General features: G+C 40.2%; 1 protein-coding gene across 7 annotated transcripts in view; it reads right to left on the reverse strand.

Annotated features, from left to right (window-relative positions):
- Positions 1–253: 253 nt before the first annotated feature.
- MDM4 (MDM4 regulator of p53) overlaps positions 254–18,000 on the reverse strand; it is a 45,540-nt gene continuing 27,793 nt past the window's right edge. For 4 of the 7 annotated variants that reach the window (XM_054446920.2, XM_054446985.2, XM_054447232.2 and 1 more), the window contains 4 exons: positions 15,445–15,605; positions 13,723–13,872; positions 11,531–11,611; positions 254–9,308 (listed from right to left, as the gene is read on the reverse strand). In XM_054446920.2, the coding sequence (XP_054302895.1) occupies positions 8,739–9,308; positions 11,531–11,611; positions 13,723–13,872; positions 15,445–15,605 (962 nt within the window). In that variant the 3' untranslated portion in view covers positions 254–8,738. Of the gene's footprint in view, positions 9,309–11,530; positions 11,612–13,722; positions 13,873–15,444; positions 15,606–18,000 lie in introns of those variants that run through there. The other 3 variants (XM_054447528.1, XM_063646889.1, XM_054447317.2) reach the window with 2 other exon arrangements.

Genomic DNA, 18,000 nt, shown 5'->3' on the forward strand with positions numbered 1-18,000 from the left:
TCTGTAAAATTTGATGGATTTCTTCAGGATTGGGACCCTGAAAATAAAATATAGCAATTGCTCTAAAAGGTAACTGGGGGAAAATATCCAATGCTGCTGATTTTAAGTCCATTAACTTCCCCAAAGAAGTAACAGAAGTAATTTTCTGTTGTATCTTTGGTCTGTTCTATCAGACCAAAAGATCAAATAGCAATGAGATTTAACTGTATACACACAAAATTACCTATTTCAAAAATAATGACAACACACAATGGCAAAAGGAAAAGCATTTAATACACAAAAAAAGCCCAACTAAAAAGTATTAAAAGCATTACATAGTGCAAACACCAAAAAGACAGAGCTATTAACTTAGTGGTGATTATAAGGAAAACTAGGCAAGAATGCAGAAAATGCCTTCCTCTTTCCTCATTTAGTGAGCTGGCCACATTCAAAAAGTTATTATTATTATTATTTTTTGCGAAAGACTGAAGTTTTATTATTACTCAATTCAGTCTCCCAAAAAGTTATTTTAAATTGCCGCTTTCTTCCCACTTGATGAAACCACATTTGCTGCTCTTGATTGTGATTCTCTGATTGGAAATATTTGGAAAATTGCATGTTTTCTATATATTGGCAGTGCATTTTATGCCACCTACTCAAGTGTATGTAGAAAGAGATGTTTTGGGCCAGGCGCAGTCGCTCGCGCCTGTAATCCCAGTACTTTGGGAGGCCAAGGCGGGCAGATTGCCTGAGGTCAGGAGTTCAAGACCAGCCTGGCCAACATGGTGAAATCCTGTCTCTACTAAAAATACAAAAATTAGCCAGGTGTGGTGGTGCACGCCTGTAGTCCCAGCTACTTGAGAAGCTGAGGCAGGAGAATCGCTTGAACCCAGGAGGCGGAGGTTGCAGTGAGCCAAGATTGCGCCACTGCATTCCAGCCTGGGCGACAGAGTGAGACTCTGTCTCAAAAAAAAATTTTTTTTTTGTACATCAAGACCACAGCAAGGTGGGTTTATCAGGATAGAATGTACTATCCAAATTTACAAACCTTCTCTCAGAACACCTAGAGAAAGAACTCTTTTCTAGTCAAGAGCCTCATATCAAAGAAAGAATACCTAAACTAGAAGCATGGGTAAAAGGGCTTGCAGTAATCAAACAGGCTCTGCCAGGCAGGCAATAAAGGGGAGCTAGTGCTCAGCTTCCAGAACATGAAGTATTCTGAATATATACCCCAGAGCTTGGTACACCAAGAGCATAATAGGTTCTTAGATCTCTTCAAGGAAATAGGCTTCAGAATTGCTCTCCCATATTTAATCTCTACAACAAACGATGAGGTAGAAGGGTAGGTATGTATACTGCTTTTTATAGATGAGAAAAACTGAGGCATATGGACATCAAGACTGGCACTCAATACTTATTCTACCTCTACCCAAGAGGCACTTAATAGTGCATTGCTAGAGACTAAAGAAAGTCATATTCAAAGGTTGCTATGAGGTCTACCTTGCCAAGTGCTGAGGAAGCCAAGAAGCATTTCATCCATCCTTTGAAACATTTCCTGTTGATTTTAAAAGGGGAAAAAAAAACCCCAAAAGAAACACTTCGATTCTCATTGAAAAGAAAGTGAAAAAAATGAGGCAAACTACAGAGAAAAAAATAATTCTGTAAGAAGGAAGCCTGACCTCAATTTCTCTGAGACAGGGTCTCTGTCACCCACCTTGGATTGCAGTGGTGCCATCTCAGCTCACTGCAACCTCCATCTCCTAGGCTCAAGCGATCCTCCCACCTCAGCCTCCTGAGTAGCTGGGACAACAAGCGTGCACCCACCATGCCCAGCTTTTTTTTGTATTTTTGGTAGAGACAGGGTTTCACCATGTTGCCCAGGCTGGTCTCGAGCTCCTGGGCGCAAGCAATCTGCCCACTTTGGCCACCCAAGTGCTGGAATAACAGGAGTGAGCCACCGCGCCTGGCCTGACCTCAATTTCTTGGTGCTGAGACAACAGGGGAGCTAACTCCCTATCCCCCATCACACACAGAAAGCAAGCCTCAACTACGAGTTGTTACTTTATTAGATAGTAGCTCTGCCATCATAGCTTCCCATCTACCGCCTAACTCTGCAACAGAAACATTTCCCAGGACTGACTGGAAAGAGGAATCTTATCTAAAGATACTGTAGTTACAAGGGCTGATAAGCATCTTTGGTATAAAAGCAATATCCAGAAATAAGATAATAACTTTGGAACTAAGGGGATATAAATGACACAGTAAAGGTGGAAGAAAGGGTTTTGTTTTTTAAGGGAGACCAGAGTTTTATTATTACTAAAATCAGTCTCCCAAAAAGTTATTTTAAAATGCTGTTTTCTTCCCACTTTATGAAACCACATTTGCTACTGTTGACAGGGACTATCTGATCAGAAATATGTCTGTTGACATCAGTACTTAACTGTTTAAAAAAAAACAATGCCTTCAGATAAGAAATTAGGGGCTCTAATAAGCTGTTATAATGATAAACTTTTTTTTTTTTTTTTTTTTGAGACAGAGTCTCTGTCACCCAGGTGGGAGCGCAGTGGTGCAGTCTCAGCTCACTGCAACCTCCGCCTCCCAGGTTCAATCGATTCTCCTGTCTCAACCTGCCGAGTAGCTGGGACTACAGGTGCACGCCACCACGACCGGCTAATTTTTGTATTTTTAGTACAGACAGGGTTTCACCATACTGGTCAGACCGGTCTCGAACTCCTGAGCTCAGGCAATCCACCCACCTCGGGCTCCCAAAGTGCTGGGATTACAGGCGTGAGCCACCACCCCTAGCCGAATATCAATCTTCAATAAAGCATTTGCCAAATTACAGCAACTGCTCTGAAAGAGGAATTGCTCTTCTAGCATTATTTGACCCTTTTTAGGTATCCTTGACCCTCTTTACCTTAAGAAATGGAGAGTTCTGGCCGGGCGCAGTGGCTCACGCCTGTAATCCCAGTACTTTGGGAGGCTGAGGTGCACAGATCACGAGGTCAGGAGATCAAGACCATCCTGACTAAGACGGTGAAACCCCGTCTCCACTAAAAATACAAAAATTAGCCAGGTGTGGTGGCGGGCGCCTATAGTCCCAGCTAGTAGGGAGGCTAAGGCAGGAGAATGGCGTGAACCCGGGAGGCAGAGGTTGCAGTGAGCCAAGATCACGCCACTGCACTTCAGCCTGGGCGACAGAGAGAGACTCCGTCTAAAAAAAAAAAAAGAGTTCTACTAACTGTCCTGTGCTCCCAGACAGGATTCAATGAGGATCATAAGAAGGAAAACAACCTACAGGGGAAGCAGCATCTTGGATTTCAGATAAAGTACCAAAAAATATTAGCTACCTCTTTCTACAGACATGCCTCTTTCTCTGTAACACTTTCAGTCATTCAAAAGGCTATTGGTAGAGGTGCAGTAAATCCAAGTGTAGATTTACTGTAACAGTTTATTTAACTATGCTATATTCACCAATAACGGCATTACCAATAATGGCATTAGTGCACATCAAAAGATCTGAAAATGCTAATGGGACATTTCCCACAAAAGGAAAGAAATCCAGTGGCTCCTATAAAGGGAGAATATAGCAATGGCAAACAAAATGAAAATTTCTGTCAAAAGAAAGTACTTCTCAAAGCAATCAGGAAAAACTGTTCCCAAATCAGGCCTGGGGAGCCACATTAGCCACAATCTCAGATACTGATTATTTTGTTTAGCCTTAGGGGCCTCAATATTCCCCCTCATCTGCTAAACTTCAACTTGTTTACTCACAAGTCTGATAAATTCCAGCCAAGTAACCTTAACATTCCCTATGGCAGTGCAAAATTCCAGACATTTGTAAACACTGTACATTTCACGTTTGGTACATGAGAGAGCTTACCAGTTCATCTTTGATTCTAAAAACATAGCTAGTTCCTAATCTATGGCCATTTTTAGTAAAGGTAGCATCAGGATCAAAACATGTTTGCACACATGCACACTCATGAGTGGGAGAACCATCAGAACAAATTGCCCCTTAGGATATAGTTCTGAACAATTTAAGCAGATAACTGACTAAATGGAAAACAGATTCACAGTATCTAAAGCCATATATCAGAAATTCACATAATTCTGAGGGGAAAAAACTCAAATATCTAGTTAACAATTGTCTTCTTTTCAAAAGCGAGTCAAGAGGTAACATTACATAGCTTTGTATTATAGAACAGAAGAATATTCACCAATACATCAAAGACTTCAAAAGGCAGCCAACATTGCATTGAATTGACACACACAAAATGTTACAAATGACCTTGACCCTTAAAAATAAATTCTTACAAAGCAAATAATACCACACAATGCATTACATACATCTAACTATACATAAATTATAATTAAAACACAACTGCATATTTCAAATGCTTGTCAGTGACTCAATCTTACATTACAGAAGTTAGTGGCAGTGTGGAGGCTGGCATGGCTCAACTCCAATCCATTGTACAAGCCTAGGATTAGAAACCCATACTATTCCATTGGTAGACTGGGGAAATGGCATACCATACTAAAGATCTGGTCTAAGATTTTTATAAAGTTTGATTTAAGCATTAAATAAAAAAGCATACCAATTACTGTGAAGTACACTGCAAGGAGAGTGAGTTAATATTGAGACAGAAGAACTTTTTAGCCGTAATACTGAAATTCATCGTTGTTCTAATGATTTGTCATCTCTGCTCTGAACTTTTTGCCCAAGATAACAATCATAAATATTAATTTAAATGACAACTAAAACAAGAAATCTGATGGTAATGTGGTATGATTTCATTATTCATAGTCTACAGCACGTTGCAGCAGAAACAACGAGCTCCAATGACACAGATCCTTCCTCACAATCAAGATTTCAACTCGAACAAGGCTTACCTATAACTAGGTGACCACATAATTTAACATCCAAATGAAGACATTTGAAAGTGAAAGGGGACAGGTAGAAAGAAACCAGGTGGGATGCAGAAAAATGGGAGCAATTTGGCAGTCTCCAGAAAACCAGAGCACATGGTCCCAATAACTACAGCTAAAAGGTGAATGTCAGTATTTGGAAGTTTCCTTATAGCAGTAAACTCTGAACACTTCACATATAAACTATGCCTTGCTTTAGTTTAGTGGCAGTGAGTAAAAAAAATCTGTACCGCAGTGGCAAGGAAAAAAGAAAATCAAAAACAGATCAAGAAAATAGTTTAAGCTGGGCACTGTGGCTCATGCCTGTAATCTCAGCACTTTGCGAGGCTGAGGTGGGTGGATGACCTGAGGTCAGGAGTTCGAGACCAGCCTGACCAACATGGTGAAACCATCTCTACTAAAAATACAAAATTAGCCAGACATGGTGGTGCACACCTGTAATCCCAGCTACTTGGGAGGCTGAGGCAGGAGAATTATTTGAACCCCGGAGGCGGAGGTTGCAGTGAGCCGAGATCACTCTACTGCACTCCAGCCTGGGAAACAAGAGCAAAACTCCATCTCAAAAAAAAAAGAAAAGAAATAGTTTAAAGTTTCCTACAAGTAAAGATGAAATTCGGCTCAAGCACATATCTTAGGATCGTCTAAGTACTTAGTGCTAACAGAAGCAGTGAAAAACCCCGGTGGGCAAGCAGGAAGAGGAGTAAAGCTGAGCAGCATGAGGATTCTTTCATAGGCAATGATGTGTCAAATTTAGCATCAAATATCTATAAACATAAGTAAAATGTTTACTTCTTGTTTTATTAAAAATTATAACTTGGCTGGGTGCGGTGGCTCATGCCTGTAATCCCAGCACTTTGGGAGGCCAAGGTGTGTGGATCATGAGGTCAGGAGTCCAAGACCAGCCTGGCCAACATAGTGAAACCCTGTCTCTACTAAAAATACAAAAATTAGCCGGGCATGGTGGTATGTGACTGTAGTCCCAGCTACTTGGGAGGCTGAGGCAGGAGAATCACCTGAACCCAGGAGGCAGAGGTTGCGGTGAGCAGAGATCATGCCATTGCACTCCAGCCTGGGCAACAGAGTGAGACTCCGTCTCAAAAAAAAAAAAACCAACAACAACATTATGAGATTTTTTTTTTGCGATTTTTTTTTTCTGAGACAGTTTCGCTATTATTGCCCAGGCTGGGGTGCAATGGCACAATCTCAGCTCATCACAACCTCCACCTCCCAGGTTCAAGTGATTCTCCTGCCTCAGCCTCCCGAGTAGCTGGGACTACAGGCATGCACCACCATGCCCAGCTAATTTTTTGTATTTTTAGTAGAGATGGGGTTCCTCCATGTTGGTCAGGCTGGTCTAGAACTCCCTACCTCAGGTGCTCTGCCTGCCTCGGCCTCCCAAAGTGCTGGAATTACAGGCGTAAGCCACTACGCCCGGCCCACGATTTTTTTTTTTTTTTTTTAGCTCATCAGCTATTGTTAGTGTTAGTGTATTTTATGTGTGGTCCAAGATAATTCTTCTTCCATTGTGGATCAGGGAAGCCAAAAGATTGGACACCCCTGTCTAGGGCAAGGATTCCAAAAGTATGTTCTGTATAAAACTTGCATAGAGATTCCAGGAACACTTGTTCAAATGCAAATTCCTGGTCCAGATCTCAAAGATCAGTCTCTGCGGGTTTGGACATTTTTAACAAGCAACCCTCATGATTTTCATGATCCTTAAGTTTGACAATTCTAGGGCCTTGGTCTTCCAAATGACATATGCATACCCTTGAGAACACACCAACATTTTCCCATGGGGTAAGGATACATGCATAGCTCTATGGAAACCAACTTACAGAGGTCCAATTTCCATGTGTTGTCCTAAAATATATGCTCTGATGAGGCCTCTTCAGATCTACCATTTCTCTTTAATTCCCTTTTCTCACAACAGCCATACTCCCTATCCTCAAAAAAAAAAAAAAAAAAGAGGCTGCCTCTCAACCATCCAGTATCATATCAAGGGGTATTGCCTTGGTGTAAGCAGCTCCAGAGGCACTAAACAAAAGGATCAAAACAAATCTAAATGACTCCTAAGAGGCAAAGAGGGTAGGGTGCAGTAGCTCAGGACTGCAATCCTAGCACTTTGAGAGGCTGAGGCAGGAGGGATGACTCCTAAGAGGCAAAGAGGGTAGGGTGCAGTAGCTCAGGACTGCAATCCTAGCACTTTGAGAGGCTGAGGCAGGAGGGTTGCTTGAGGCTAGGAGTTTGGGACCAGCGTGGGCAACATGGCAAAATGCTGTCTGTACAAAAAAATACAAAATTCAGCTGGGCATGGTGGTGGCACGTGCCTATAGACCCAGATACTTAGGAGGCTTAGGTGGGAGGATTGCTTGGATCTGGGAGGTCAAGGCTGCAGGGAACTGTGACTGTGCCAGCGCACTCCAGCCTGGGCAACAGAGCAAGACCCTGTCTCAACAAAAAAAAAAAAAAAAAGAACTGATCCTTCTGAAGGCTGTGCCAGAGAAGTACGTTTGTGCGTTTATCTGAATTAAAACCAAGACATGTTCTGACGGAAGTTAAGTCTGATTTGGCTAATTAAATTAAGAACAGGCTTTGCCAGTTTATGACAGGACTTTTTCTATAAATTTAATCAGCTAAATCTATAGCCCCAGGGCTTTCATAAAAATATCTTTAAGCCAAGCACAGTGGCTCATGGCTGTAAGCCCAACACTTTGGGAGGCTGAGGCGGGGGAATCACCTAAACCTAGGAGTTTGAGACCAGCCTGGACAACATAATGAGACACTGTCTACAAATTTTTTTAATTAGCTGGGAGTGATAGTGAATGCCTGTGAGGGAAGCTGAGGCTGGAGGATCACTTGAGCCCAGGAGGTGAGCCGTGTTTGCACCACTGCACTCCAGCTTGGATGACAAAGTGAGACCCTGTCTCTCAAAAAAAAAAAAAAAAATCTTTAAAGCACATATATAATATGCAATATGTTGGATAGTATATCCTTTGTAAGTACTTAAATTTTAAAAATTTAGATTTCAGATTAAAGTCTTGCAAAGGGGCCAGACTAGGTGCCTCATGACTATAATCCCAGCACTTTGGAAGGCTGAGGTGGGAGGATTGTTTGAGCCCAGGAGTTCGAGACCAGCCTGGGCAACATAGTGAGACTTCTTCTCCACAAAAAATTAGCCAATGTGGTTATGCTAGTCTATAGTCTCAGCTACTCGGGAGGCTGAAGTGGGAAGACCACTTATGCCCAGGAGACCAAGGCTGCAGTGAGCCATGATCATACCACTGCACTGCACTTCAGCCTGGGAGACAGAACAAGACAGACCCTGTCGCCCCACACCTCCCCTACACCCCTGGAAAAAAAAGTGCAAAAAAAACTAATGTAGGGTGAGAGCCATGAAACAGCTGAAGGACTGTCTGAAGAGGGGCAGAAGGGAGTATTTTGGGGTGACAGAAACATTCTATTGCTTTTTTTGGGTGGTTACTCAGATTTCTACAACTCGTTAGAAGGAAACACTTTATCATGTTAATTATACCTCAATATTGTAAACGTGCATGGAAGAAATCTCTTGTTTTCAAGAGTTTTTCTTTTGGGTTCACCTAACTATGTACCTGACTGCTGCATAAAGTAATCCATGGCACTTCGTAATTTGACTAATCAGATTACTTCTGTTCTTCATTGTTAGCTCCAGTATTTTTCTTACAGCTACCTTGGATTTTGATGCCTAAGAACATTCTCTGACAGGTTGGAAATAAAATTAAATAAAGGATTGATTTTCAAATAATGTGGTAAGTGGACTGAATAAATGCATTTTTATGTTCGTACTACCATTATGCTATAAAAACCTTAATAACCAGCTGAATCTCTTTCTTGCAAATAGGACATGAAGCCCCAGCCTTCTTTAGTCTTCTGGCACAGTGAAAACAAGTGACAAGATGGCCCGTCCTCCCATGAATAATGTTTCCGTCTCGTGGTCTTTTCTCACATAAGCTACATGGCTTCAAGAGATTCTGGCAATCCTCCATGTTTTCTGTATCTGTTCTCTGTTCAGAAAGGTTATCTAACTGTTCTCCCATGCTTGAGATGGTCTCTTGGCTTTCAGAACTGTGAGCCAAATCCAAGAATTCCACCGAGTTGCAGGGATCAAAAAGTTTGGAGTTTTCTTTCTTTATATACACATCTTTAGGTCTAACGACAGGAGCCGAAATGGTTCTTCGACAATCAGGGACATCATTTCCTTCATTTTCCTTTTCAGGTATGGCAGTGATATCAGACGTGGAGAGAGAATGGGTTAACTTTGAACAATCTGAATACCAATCCTTCCTCAAGGCCCAACAACGAAAACAGTACCTCTTGCTTGGAGAGTTAAATTTCTTGCATTCAGTACATTGCCACTCATCCTACAAAGACAAGTGAAGCCAATTAATACTCAGGAGGTTAATATGATGCTGAGAAAAAGGAAAGGAGGTCAAATTCATTCACATCCTCTCACTAAGCTATTCCACACCAGTGATCTAGCCTAGGATTTGAGCAAATTCTACAGCCACATGAAGGAAAGTCTTTGGAAGTTTTACACTGATAGTGCCATAACTGCTATTTTCAAGCCAAAATCTGATATAGCTATCTTTAAGAAAGTTAAATTATTCTGGCTTTCTACCTCATCTCGGTGAAATTTACATTGTTTGCTGTACCTTATGGGTTTCTTTGGAGTTATTTTTTTTTGCACAACTTACTCTTTTATCAGGCAAGAGGCTGAAGAATGAAGAGAATACTCTGTCATTCTTTTCTACACTAATACCAAATGTTATAAAGTTTGGCAAAAAAGAAAGCTAAAATAAATGAGATTTGAAAACTACTAAATTTACTCATGCACCCTCATTGCACCCAGGATTATAGGTATAACTGTATGCCTAAATCATGCCCTCTGAAAAATAAATGTTATTGTCCTTGAATGCCAAGTAATTTTCCCTACTTCTCTATATTCAAATTAGGAGATGCTAGATCTCAATGAATTTTAAATGCTTTGCTTAATTCAAAAATAGCTACAGGGAACAAGAAAGAATATTTAATGTGGTTAACTGGCTTTGACAGGATTTGATTTGACATAAGCTGAACTTGATTACTTTCAGGTCAAAGGCCAAGCACTTCAAGTCTAGAAGTCATAACTCAATTGTCCAGACTGAGAGGCAAGTGCACAACCATGTGTTAAACTGGGATTCCAGACGGCCTCAAAACACTCTTGCCAGTCTAAGATCTTCCAATCTCATTTAAAATGCTATACAAATAATCAAAGGAACTTCATAAAGATTTGGAATTCGTGACTGATGGTGTGCCACAGTTTAACTGGCATCATTTTTTCTTAGTAGGACATAAAATAACAGGGCTTATTAAATTCAATGGCATCTTTGATATGATGAAATACAGTCCATTTGCTTAATAGGTTTTCTGCGCCCAAGTAGCCACAGAAGTCTGATTAAGATGGAAACGTGGCCGGGAGTGGTGGCTCACGCCTGTAATCCCAGCACTGTGGGAGGCTGAGGCGGGCAGATCACCTGAGATCAGAAGTTCGAGACCAGCCTGACCAACATGGAGATCCTCGTCTCTACTAAAAACACAAAATTAGCTGGGCATGGTGGCACATGTCTGTAATCTCAGCTACTCGGGAGGCTGAGGCAGAAGAATCGCTTGAACCCGGGAGGCGGAAGTTGCAGTGAGCCGAGATTATGCCATTGCATTCCAACCTTGGCAACAAGAGTGAAACTCCATCTCAAAAAAACAGATGGAAACATTTATCTCTGTTATTTGTATTATGGTCAAGAACACTTACTGGACCAATATATTTCACTTTATTACTAAGTGATCATTGGCAATGAACTACCATAATGGTCAACAGTGGTGTGGTGGGAATGGGGGAAGGATCAACACCAGAAACAACCTAAAAATGTTTCTCTTTCCAAGCAGCAAAATGTAAAATCCCCTTCTTAACCTTCCTCCACCAACTTTTCCCATAGTGTGTTACCTGTGGCAAGACTAAAAGAAACATGGGGAAATAGCAAGAAAAAAGCAAGGTATACATTTGGGTCTAGACTTGAGTTGTCAACTAGTGACAAATCCATCCCTATTAACCTAAGAGCGGAATATCAAGTCTTCTTTAATAGTCCTCCATTAATACCAATCTGTGTGGAAATTAAGCTGTTTTCCATTTGCTTATTTTTAAGAAAACAATGACAATATTATTTTTATATTCAACAAATAATTTTAGATAGCCTATGGGTCTGTCTTTGGGATTGCAGAGAGGTGTTGAGTCAGGGAAAGCAGCGCAAGACTATTTTGAATAACTTTGTGTCTCCAAAGAGATTTGATGGCAGGGAGAAAGGCACATAGAAGCATTTATCTCATCCTTTTCAAGGTAGGGAGAGGATAAGATCAAATTATCCCCTTCCCTTCTTAAGTTCCAATAAAAACCTCTTAAAAAATGTAAAGAAACCAACATAACTTAGCAACTAGGCAAGGGAGATAGAAATGCGGGGGGAAACAGCACTCTTCAACACAAATGAACTGCTGGGATTACATCATCTGAAGATGGGGCTGGTGCAAAATAGCTTTCGCTAAAGATTCATACCTCACAGGTAACTTCTACATCGGTATCATCACTTAAGGACTTAGAGTCCTCCAGGTCATCATTTTTTCCCACTTCAATCACCTGTGAAGGCAAAAACATCTCATTAGTAATGTTTACTTGTTTTAGATGAGGCTAATTACCTAAAAGCAAAAAAGACAACTGCTTCAATTTAAAACTCACATTCTTCTGCCATCTCTAGCACTTAAGGAGACAGCTTAAATGCAAGACCAAACACATGATTCTGTACATCTAGTTGGCATTTCAGTAGTAGCACAAACGACAGAAAAGCACCCAGAAGGGTTACCAAATAAATTCTGCATTCAGAAGAGAGAAGATGCCCATATTTATGATTTCAAAGAAAATAGCTGGGCATGGTGGCTATTTTACAGCCAGGTGCCTATAATTTCAGCACTTTGGGAGGCCAAGGCAGGAGGATCTCTTGAGCCCAGGAGTTTGAAACTGGCCTAGGCAACAGAGCAAGACCCTGTCTCTGCAAAAAATAAAAAAAATTAGCCAGGTGTGGTGGTGCACGCCTGTAGTCCCAGCTACTTGGGGGCTAAGACAAGAGAATCGCTTAAGCCCAAGAGTTCCAGCTTGCAGTAAGCTATGATCTCACCACTGCACTCCAGCCTGGGTGACAGAATAAGAGCTTGTCTCTAAAACAATTTAAAAATAAATAAATAAATAAATAATTTCAGAGTAGAAAAGCTCCAAATTGTTAAACGTGAAATTTTTTATCTAAGCAGACAGGAAGAATGAAACAAAGTATTTTAAAAATTTACTTTTCACATTCAAAAGTGAAACTAGTTATGCGATACTCTGGCTGTCCTGTAAAAACATGCCCATAGAAACAGAAACAAACAAAAAAAGTCCATTTCAAAAGTGAGAAGTGTTCTAAATTTTAAAATTTAGAATTTAAAAATTTAAAGCCCTAGTTTTGTGGTCCAACAAAAAGAATAAAACCAAATATGAAACAATTATGAACCTCTGTACAGCAACCTTCTCACAAATGGTCAAGTATTTTAAGTCCCATCTCTCTTTATAAAAGTTTCCTAGGCCAGGCATGGTTGCACATGCCTGTGACCCCAGCTACTTGGGAGGCTGAAGTGGAAGGACTACTTGAGCTAAGAAGTTTAAGACCAGGTTGGGCAAAACAGTGAGATCCCATCTCAAAAATAAATAAATGTTTCCAAATGTCACTTTTGTCTTAACTCAAGCCACCTGCATTCCTTCTAATGCTACCCATATAACTAGTCTAAGAGAACCCAGGTACCATTTGACTACAACGAATATACTAGGGTATCCTTCAGGAACTCAAAATTCTTATGAAAATCCCTTAAATAACTAAAAAGGATGACCCAATTTTTTCTTTGCTGTATTTATCCGATGGATGTTTACCAACACTCTTCTACATGCTGGCCACTGGATCTCCTCCCCAATTTCTTCTGAGTCTTGGGCGAGTTGCCTGTATGACTCTTCATCTGTACATGAGTACATACCATATGCATGAGTACTTCATGAGTACATACCGTATGTACTCAGAGTTCAATCTCCCCTCTTTTCTACTATTTTAACACTAAAATAGCTACAAAGAAATAATCTTATCTTTCCATTTAGGTATAACATGGTTATGGGAAGCTATCAAGATTTCCAAGAAGTAAGTTTTCTCTTACAGACTGCTGTTCATTTAGAACAGGGGTGTCCAACCTTTTGGCTTCCCTGGGTCACACTGGAAGAATTGTCTTGGGCCACACATAAAATACACTAACACTAATGATAACTGATGGGCTAAAAGGAAAAAAAAAATCGCAAGAAAACTCATAATGTTTTAAAAAAGTTTATGAATTTGTGTTGATTCAAAGTCGTTCTGGGCCGCATGTGGTCCACAGGCTGTGGGTTGGACAAGCTTGATTAGCACCTTACCTTGTTAGCAAAGGGAGAGAAAAGGTAGCTCGTTGCTATAAGCAGGGGAAAAAAGAGTAGCTTACTGCTTTTGACTAAGTAGGGGCTTTTAAGGCAGCCCTGGTTAACTTAATACTTAATGTGAACCTTAAAATTGGATTGAAAAATTAATTAAAGTTAAAAAGTGGATTATGTGAGCAATCTGTTGTATAAACAGATACAAAGAGATCTGAACAGATTATACTATGAGCACACAAACAGAATCAACATGGAATTTTTCCACAACATACCTTTTTGTCACTTACTTTCCCTACTTCTTCACTTGTTTGTTCAGTATCAGCAGCTTCAACTTTTATTCCAACACCTAACTGCTCTGATACTGACTCATTCAAAAACCACAAGTCATCTGTAGTATCTGAAACAATGGCAGTACCCACATCCTAACAGAAAAAAAACAAACATGAGAATCTGTATTCAGAAGTTTATCAGAGATGCTGAAACAACACAAATGAACCCAAAACTCAATGTCATCACACTACATCGCCAAAGAACATCTTGCCTTTATTCAGTGGACATGTATTCATTCAACATATATCTACTTGACACCTACTATGGATAAACTAATGGACGGATATAACAGTGTCAGGCATGGACTTTTCTCTTTTAACACTAAATCAGGTATAACACCTAAGAAACAGTACTGAAGAGTTTAAAAGGTAAGGACTTGTAGTTGCTCAAGTAAATAGAATCTATTCCCTAAATTCCCTTCTACAGGTGACACTCTAAGAAGCTAGAAAACATTCCATTAGTTCTGACATATTCTTTCCCTTAAAATGGTCAAGGATGCTTATTAAAGAAATATGAGAAATACTGATGGTCACCCAAACCTTTTGCCCTGACACTTTCTGAACTCCATATAGAACTAACCTTCTGCATTCATCTATGAATATTTCATGACATGTTTTTCTACAACATTCATGAGAGACAATTTATTATTTTGCACACTGTTATATACTCATTCATTTATTAAACAAATACTCACTGAATACCTATTATGTGCCACATACTGTTCTAGGTACTAGGTAATGGAAAAAGTAGTGAATAATACAAAAGCCCTGGCCTTACATTTCAGTGGTAAACAGACAACACATATATAAAATATAGCAATATTTTTACAAAGTGAGAAGTACTATGGAGAATAAAATAGGATAAAAGAGAATAGTGGCTAGAGACGAGGCTATTTTAACTAGGGATGGGTTTTACAGGGCCACCACCTATAACTACACAGCTCCTAAACAAAAAGTGAATGGATCCTACTGGAACTGTGTAACATAACAGCCTTGGCGGCCAGGGACGACCTCTTTGAAGAAATTACATTTGAGGTGAGTCCTAAATCATGAGAAGGCAAAGAAAGAATGTGGGGGAACAGTGTTCCAGAAAGAGTAACGAACAAACTTAAGGTGCCTGAGGAAGGCAGGAATTTTGGGCTACAGTGTCAGAAAGGAGCCTGGTATATCCAAAAAGCATGTAGTGAACAAGGAAGAATGACAGGAAGTGAGGAAGGAGGGGGCTGAATCAGTTATTACTATAGTAGAACAGGCGCACGCCACCACGCCTGGCTAATTTTTTATTTTTTGTAAAAATGGCGTCTATGTTGCCTAGGCTGGTCTCAAACTCCTGGGCTCAAGCAATCCTCCTGTTTCAGCCTCCCAGTGTTATAGGCTGAGACGCCCAGAGATTACAGGCATGAGCCACTACGCACAGCCAAAGGCTCCATTTTGAAATTGTTCAATGTCAAATAGTTAAATAGCCATCTGGAAACTGAAGTTGGGCATTTAGGGAAGAGGTAAGGACTAGAGATACAGATTTGGGTATCACATGCATACAGATGGTATTTAACACCATAGGAGTAAATAAGAATTCTTAGGGAATATAATGTGTGGTCAAGAGTAACCAAGAATGTTACCCTTTCAAAAGAAAAAAAACCACTCCCCTTCAAATGTGAAATTTACCTGATTTGTCTGTAAATCAGTTGAGCCATTACTTCTAGGTGTATAGTTGCTTCTCAAGTTTCCTAAAAACCACCAAGGCAGGCCAGCTACATCCCATTCCTCAAATCCAAGGTCCAGCCTAGACGTCTCATCTTGGGTTAAATTTTCAATTAAGTCTTCATCTATAGAAGTCAAATGAAAAGGATGATAACTATGCACAATACGTAATAACCAAGACTATCTTTAGAATACTTAAAACTTCTTTATAAAATAGGTAAAAAGAAATTCCTGTTCTAAGAAAGAAAGAACCAGAAATCAAGTATCTGTCTTAGTGGCAGAGCTCAAATCTCCTCCCTTGTTTAGGCTTCATTAGCAAGTAATGACACTACAAATAGATCATCGTTTATCAAGTTTAAACTCTAAAAGCATTGTCTTCTATGAGAAGACAGGAAAAAAAAAAAGACTCTAAAAGCATCTGCACAATGACCTTGTTCTAAAAGAATTTCTAAATGGGCATTTACTGGCAGTTTAAACACTCCTATCATGTATAAACTATAGAATTACTTGCTCTAGTACATAGTGCCTGATAATAGTTTGATTAACAGCACTGCAAATGATGGTAACATAGTGGTCTAACCCTTAAGATCAAAGCAAGGCAATACAATCCATAATAGGCGATCACAAGGTTGTCCAGGCAATCTCACTGGTACCACATATTCTGGGTCATTTCTCAATAATTCGTTATGTTTTAGTAGGTAACAACCACTATAAAACACTAAACTCTAGGTTGTCCAAATACATACATATGCCCTTGCTGGATCAACGGGCTCTCAGAGCTAAGTATCTAGACATACCACAAATACTAAGACCCTACATTATTTCAAGTAAAAGATCTCACATTGTAAATCTGAATGATACTGAGGGAAGCTAATAACATAAGTCTGTTGTTATCACATGAACTCTTTTCTTTCCCACACTCCAGTCTTTTGTTGGGCTCTACTGCTCCTTTCTTACTTTCTCATTCTCTTCTACCTCTTCCCAATACATTAGGCCTGCCCACAGCAACCATGGGCGTTAACGTGTGCTGAAGTACATATGGTGAAAAAATTTCTGCAATACATGGGTCCTTGCCAGAACATAAGGTTACCCTATTTACTTATAAATTATGTCAATATTGCTGACTAAAAGGCTTATCTGTGGCCAGGGAAACTTCAATTATGTTTCCACTTATTCATTATTGAAATTATCAGAAACCAAATTCTTGAAATGGTGCCATATTAAAGTTATTTTTCCCTACTCGAGCTCTACAACTTATGAAGAAATGAAAATAGGTCATTCTTTCCACAAATAAAAATTCTGTCCCTTCTACCTATAGGTCTTCCTGAAAATACTATTATTTATTCCCAAATTTTCATCACAAACTATATATCCCCGCTTGAGTTGGCTATTCTTAAATACCTGCCCTTGCCCCCAACTTTTTTTTGAGACAGGGCACCACTTTGTTGCCCAGGCTGGAGTGCAGTGACATGATACTGATTCACTGCAACCTCCACTCACTGCAATCTCCACCTCTTGGGCTCAAGTGATCCTTCCATCTCAGCCTCCTGAGTAGCTGGGACCACTGGTGCGCACCATCGTGCCCAGCTAATTTTTCACTGGGCTAATTTTTTGTAGAGATGAGGTCTCGCTATGTTACCCAAGCTGGTCTCGAACTCTTGAGCTCAAGTAATCCCCCTGCCTCGGCCTCCCAAAGTGCTGGGATTACAGGCACGAGCTACCATGCCCAGCCTTGATTTTCTAACAGTGCCCAGCCATGTTCTTATATATCTTAAAATTGCCTTTTGAGTACAAAATAAGCAAGGATTTGCATTAAGGAATAAAATTACACATTTAATATCATATAGACTGGAACAGTTACAAAGTAACTAGGTAGACCAAAATTCAGTTTATGCTCAAATGCAATGTAAAGAAAACAATCCAGCACGATAAACTTTTTCAAATTTAATTTAAGCTTTTAAAATAACTTCAGCAGCCAAAGTTTCTCAGACATAACTAGAGGCTTAACCTGCCATTGGTCCACATGCCTAGACTAGAAGCCATTATGCCATAAAATGACTTTGGGGAATTTATGATTTTGCACATCTTTGCCAACACAAAAACAAAAAACTAATTTTAGAAAGTTTTTTTTTTGTTTTTTGAGACAAAGTCTTGCTCTTGTCCCCCAGGCTGGAGTGCAATGGCACGATCTCGGCTCACTGCAACCTCTGCCTCCCGTGTTCTAGCAATTATCCTGCCTCAGCCTCCCAAGTAGCTGGGATTACAGGCGCCTGCCACCATGTCTGGCTAATTTTTGTATTTTTAATAGAGACAGGGTTTCAGCATGTTGGCCAGGCTGGTCTCGAACTCCTGACCGCCTGCCTCAGCCTCCCAAAGTGCCAGGATTACAGGCATGAGCCACTGTGCCCAGCCTAGAAAGTGTTTTTTAAAGTAGAGTTTTGGGGAAAATATGGATTAACTCATTAGCCTGACCACAGCATATCTAATGGAATGGCAAAGATCTGGTGACTACCATCCAAG

This window comes from Pongo pygmaeus, chromosome 1, assembly GCF_028885625.2.
Source record: "Pongo pygmaeus isolate AG05252 chromosome 1, NHGRI_mPonPyg2-v2.0_pri, whole genome shotgun sequence".
In the NCBI taxonomy this organism is placed as follows: domain Eukaryota; kingdom Metazoa; phylum Chordata; class Mammalia; order Primates; family Hominidae; genus Pongo; species Pongo pygmaeus.